Source organism: Volvox carteri (assembly GCF_000143455.1).
Source record: "Volvox carteri f. nagariensis unplaced genomic scaffold VOLCAscaffold_89, whole genome shotgun sequence".
NCBI lineage: Eukaryota > Viridiplantae > Chlorophyta > Chlorophyceae > Chlamydomonadales > Volvocaceae > Volvox > Volvox carteri.
In genome coordinates, this window is record NW_003307632.1 from 74,108 (window position 1) to 79,054 (window position 4,947).

Consider the following 4,947-nt stretch of genomic DNA (forward strand, 5'->3'; position numbering starts at 1 on the left):
AAGTTGGACAGCGAGCTGGTCCGCACTCGGCAGCGGGAGGCGGAGGCGGCTCAGCGCGCGGCGGCCGCCTCCGCCCAGCTGGCGGCCACCCGGCAGGAGCTGGGGCAGCGGGAGCAGGCTCTGGAGGCGGAGCAGCGGCGGGCGGAGCAGCTCAGTGCGGAGAAGGCGGTGGCGGTGCGGGAGTCCCACCAGATGCGGCACCAGCTGGACGAGAGCAGGAAGCAGGTAGCAGGACGGCTGGGGGGGGGGGAAGGGGGGGGTTAAAGGGGGAGGGGTTGAAGGCCAGAAGACGGTAACTTAGGCGGCGGTAAAACACAACACAGCGAAGTCAGGAAAGAAAGAGGCAACACACGATTGGAAAGAGGCAATGACCGCGGGCTCCAATTTCCCCCAATGGTTCCCCAGTGGCAACCCCCCCCCTCCTCGCACACCGGGGTTGGTGGGTTTTGTGCGCAAGGGTTGTGAGGGGTTGAAGCGGGTGTGAGTGTAAAAGGGGGTGTGAGTGCCCCGGTGTGTTTGTTTGTGTGTGTGTCTCTGAGCCTCTGAGCCCCATTCGCCGCAATCTCATCCCATCCCCCCCCCTGTCCCCAACACTCAATTGTACAATGTACGGCATCCCATCGTACGACCCCCAGGCCCAGCAGTTGGAGGTTGAGGTTGCTTCCACCCGCAGTCAGTTGGAGGTTGTGGAGGTTGAGGCGCGGGCGGCGGTGGAGGAGCTGGCGGCGGCCCGGTCTGCGCTGTCTAGCAGCGAGGCGGCCCTGGGCGCCACCAGCGGGCAGCTGGGGGAGGTGGAGAGGCAGAGAGCGGCGCTGATGCGTGACATGCAGGTGGGCTCCGGGGGGAGGGAGGGGGGGAGGGGGGGTTTAGGGTTTCGCCACAACCCCCCCTCCAACCCCCAGTGGTGGGGCGGAGGGGGGGTTGTGGTAAGAGGGAGGAATGGTACAACAGATAGACCCCATGGTGCTTGGTGGGGGGGACCATTTGATTTGTGGAGGTGTACGACATACACACAAGGACTTCAGTCCAGTTCAGTATCGTACAAGTCCTCCTGGTTTCGCTCCCTCCGCTATTGCCTCTCCTGCCAGTAGCGCCACTACTGCCACCCCCCTGTCCCTCTCATGTGTGTGTGTGTGTTTTGCCGTGCCCTTCTCTGCTCCTCCAGGCGAGTCTAGGGCGGCTGGGGGACTTGAAGCAGGCTCTCAATCTGTCCAAGCAGCAGGCAGGGCAGTTCGAGGAGGCGGCGCGCAAGGCGGAGGCTGAGGCGGCGGCCGCCCGGCAGAAGGTGACGCAGCTCACTGCACAGGCGGCTCAGGCGGCGTCGCGATCGGAGGTAAGCGCGCCGGGCGGGCTGGACATATGCATGTACGTATGTATGTACGTGTCTCTGTCTGTATGTATGAGCGTCTGTTGTGCATTAATGTGAAGTGCGTGACGTACGTACGAATGTTTTACCTCATCCACATACACACAACCCGCATCCACACACACACACACATACACCTTTCCCCCCTCTTCTCCCCCCTCTCCCCCCTCTCAACCCCCCCCTCCAAAGGCTGCGGAGACGCGGCTGGCGGAGGTTCAGGCGGCCCTGGCGGCGGCGGAGGGCGCCCGGGCCGCCTTGCTGCGCGACAGCTCCGTGGCCCTGGGGGCCCAGGGGGATTTGAAACAGTCCGTGAACGCGGCGAGGGCGAGGGTGTCGAAACTTGAGGCGCAGGTGGGGAAGTGGGGGGCAGGGAGGGGGGGGGGAGAGGGGGGCCCGTGCTCGCGGCATAGGAGGGAGGAAGGGGGGAGAGGAGGGGGGTTTATTCACCACCACACCACCGCGCAGCTCCACATCACGTAGGGTTCCCGGGGGCGGCGGCGGCGGCGTCATCGGTACTCGAACAGATGAGCCGCTGAGCAGTTGAGCAGCAGCAGCAGGATTTATCTCTTTTGTGGCTGTAGCGGTTATTTGACTGGATGAGTGTGTGTGTTTGCGTACGACATGGGTCATGGTCTTACGTGAGCCAGTCCCCGCCCCCTCCTCTCTGATCTGTACAGCTAACGGCCGCCCGGGGGGAGGCGAGCGCCATGTCAGCGGCGTCGAAGGAAGCTTCTCGGCGGGCGGCAGCGGCGGAGGCGGCCCTGCGGGACAGCGAGGCGCGTCGTACGGCATCGGAGGCGGCGGCACGCGCTGCTGAGCAGCAGCGTACGGCAGCTCTGTCGGCCGCTCAAAATGCCATCGGGCGGGAGGGGGATCTTAAGCAGAAGCTGAACCGCGCTAACCAGGCGGTGCGCTTGATGATGAGGGGGAGGGGGACGAGGGAGAATGTGGGACGTGGCTGTGGGAAGCGCTGTATCCTGATTGCTGTTAGGGTAGCCTTGATCTGTGCGTCTGTTTGTCTGTCTGTCGTTTTGCTGCTGAGTTCACCCTGGTCCTGATCATGATGTGATTCCGCCCCGCCCCGCCCCTCATTGCTGCGTTACAACACCTCTGTTCCCCCCGGGCCCCCCTCCTCCCCCCCTCACAAATACACACACACCTGGAAACCCACCGTACGTCCGTCCGTACATACGTCCATCAGCGCGTGTGTGTATTGACCCTCCTTCCCCCCCTTTTCTTCCCCCTCAGGGCTCCAAGCTGGAGCAGCAGGCGACTCAGGCCCGTGCGGCCCTGGAGGCGGCAGAGGGTCGGAGGGTGCGGGCGGAGGCGGCGGTGGCGGACATGCAGGTGTGTGTGTGTGGGGGGGGGGGGGTTTGGGGGGGGGAAATGGGGACCAGAGGGGGGAAAGGGGAAGGGAAGGGGAGGGGAAGGGTAAATCAGTAACGGCAACAGGAATAGGGGGGAGGGGGGCGAAGGAGGAGAAGGGTCAGAAGAACCCCAAGTCACACACGCCCTCCCCCCTTCCCGGGGCCCCCCGTTGCCCCCTTCCCGGGGCCCCCGTTGCCCCCCCTTCCTCTCCCCCCCCCTTCCTCTCCCCCCCCCTTCCTCTCCCCCACCCTTCCTCTCCCCCACCCTTCCTCTCCCCCAATCAGAGTCAGCTGCGCACCTCGGAGGCCAAGTTCTCGGAAGCCGTACAGCGGGTGGCGGAGGCGGAGAGCCTCCTGCAGGTGGGGGGTTGGGGAGGTGGTGTTTGGGTTTGGGGGGGTGAGTGGGAGGGCCGGGGCGAGTGTGCGTGTGTGTGTTGGTGTGTGGGGGGGAGGAGGGTACGATGACGATCATGGTTTGTTGGATGTGTTGTGCGCCTCGTGTGTGTATATGTTGCCGTACCAACGAATTTATTGTTTCTGACACCCCCTGTCACCTGTAGGCTGCGGAGGAGGAGGAGGAGAGGTCGCAGCAGCAGCAACACAACCACTTTAACAACCACGTTGGCAACCACTTTAACAACCACCTTAACAACAACAACAACAACAACAACCACAGCCCGGCGGGGCCGGCGGGTCGGGGGCCCGGCAGCAGCAGCAGCAGTAGCAACGGCTTTGCGGTGAAGATGGCGCCTTAAAAGCTGCTGCCAACTGCGGTTTGTCGGGGGGTGGCGGTGGTGGTGGTGGTTGTGAAGTGATGGTGTGAGGTGATCATGGTCCGGACAAGCCATCCGCCCTTCAAACCAATCAGCAGCAGCAGCAGGAGAGCAGTAGTAGCACACCCAGACAGTTCTACATACAGACAGACAAACATTCACGTACTTTGTGAGGGTGAAGGGGGCCCATACACAGGAAGGGAGGGTCGCCGGGAGATCCGCCTTAACGAACTAACGAACCAACGAACTAATCAACCAACGGAGAGACACCGATGCAGATAAAGAGGAGGGAACAAGAGCGCGCCGGGACGGTGGAGGGGTTCCCGAGCTCGTCCAACCGTTTTTTGTTGTATGGGCTGCTGCTGCTGTTGTTATGAGACTTGGCTCGACATGTAGGATGCTTCTTGTCAGTGAAAGGGGGAGACCCCGGGGGAGAGCGCCCCTTCTCCCCTGTGGGGGTGTTTTGGGGGGGAGAGATGTCGGGGTGTGTGTGTGTGTGTGTGGCTTTAGCGGGTAGCCGCGGGGCTCATGTTTCCTTGGTGAGCTTGGGGGGGGGGGCGGTTTGTGGAGCACACGCCCTTACCGCTTGCCTAGACGGTTCTCGTTATACACACAGTTATGCACACGCACCTCTACGTAAGGGAGGTGCGGTGAGGTGCGGTGAGGTGAGGGCAGCAGTGGTGGTGGCAGTGGAGTACCTGTGGCGATTGCAGTGGTGGCAGTTTAGCGAGCGGAAATGATGATGATGATGATGGTGATGATGTTGGCCTGACGTTCCGTACGATGACGCCCTCTCCTCCTTCCTCGCTCCACACCTTTTGAGCGTATGGGGGGGGCCCGGAAGGGTTTCATGCGTACGAGGAGCACACGAAGGGCCGCTGCGGCATCATGGCTGTGATGGTACCGGATCGGATTGGTCGGGTCAGGCCAGGTCGGGTCGGGAAGGGAAGGGAAGGGGATCGAAACCGTCGAAGCTTGATTGTCATCGATTATTTGTCCGGGGTGGGGGTGGAGGAGGGAATATGCACATTTTTACATTCCTCCCCCTCCCCCTCCCCCCGTGTGTGTGCCCCGTGTGTTTTGCTCTTGTGAGGGGTAGTTGAGAGAGGCAGAGAGGGAGGGAGGGAGCGAGGGAGGGAGGGAGAGAAGAGAGGTGTGGGGAGGGAGGGCTTTCTTTACCCTCCCCCCCCCCCTCTGTTTGCGCACCACCGGACACCACCACCACATTGCATGTGAGGGAGGGATTTAGACGTCGGTGAGGGCGGGGGGAGGGGGGGAGGTGCCCCAACTCAGATATCTGTAGCTAGCAGCAGCAGCAGCAGCAGTAGCTGGTTACTATATATGACAGGTTCTTGCGGCTGCTGCTGCTGCTGCTGCTGCTGCTGCTGCTGTCGCTGATTTTGTATTCGTTTTGGCACCACACCACACCACACCACCGGCG

General features: G+C 62.5%; 1 protein-coding gene across 1 annotated transcript in view; it reads left to right on the plus strand.

The window, feature by feature from the left end:
* VOLCADRAFT_99497 (uncharacterized protein) overlaps positions 1 to 4,947 on the plus strand; it is a gene marked incomplete at both ends in the record, with an annotated part of 12,690 nt that overhangs the window by 7,040 nt on the left and 703 nt on the right. The window contains 9 exons of the mRNA XM_002958217.1: positions 79 to 225; positions 636 to 830; positions 1,166 to 1,333; positions 1,556 to 1,717; positions 2,044 to 2,274; positions 2,615 to 2,713; positions 3,019 to 3,093; positions 3,294 to 3,426; positions 4,330 to 4,427. Of these exons, the coding sequence (XP_002958263.1) occupies positions 79 to 225; positions 636 to 830; positions 1,166 to 1,333; positions 1,556 to 1,717; positions 2,044 to 2,274; positions 2,615 to 2,713; positions 3,019 to 3,093; positions 3,294 to 3,426; positions 4,330 to 4,427 (1,308 nt within the window). The remainder of the gene's footprint in view (positions 1 to 78; positions 226 to 635; positions 831 to 1,165; positions 1,334 to 1,555; positions 1,718 to 2,043; positions 2,275 to 2,614; positions 2,714 to 3,018; positions 3,094 to 3,293; positions 3,427 to 4,329; positions 4,428 to 4,947) is intronic.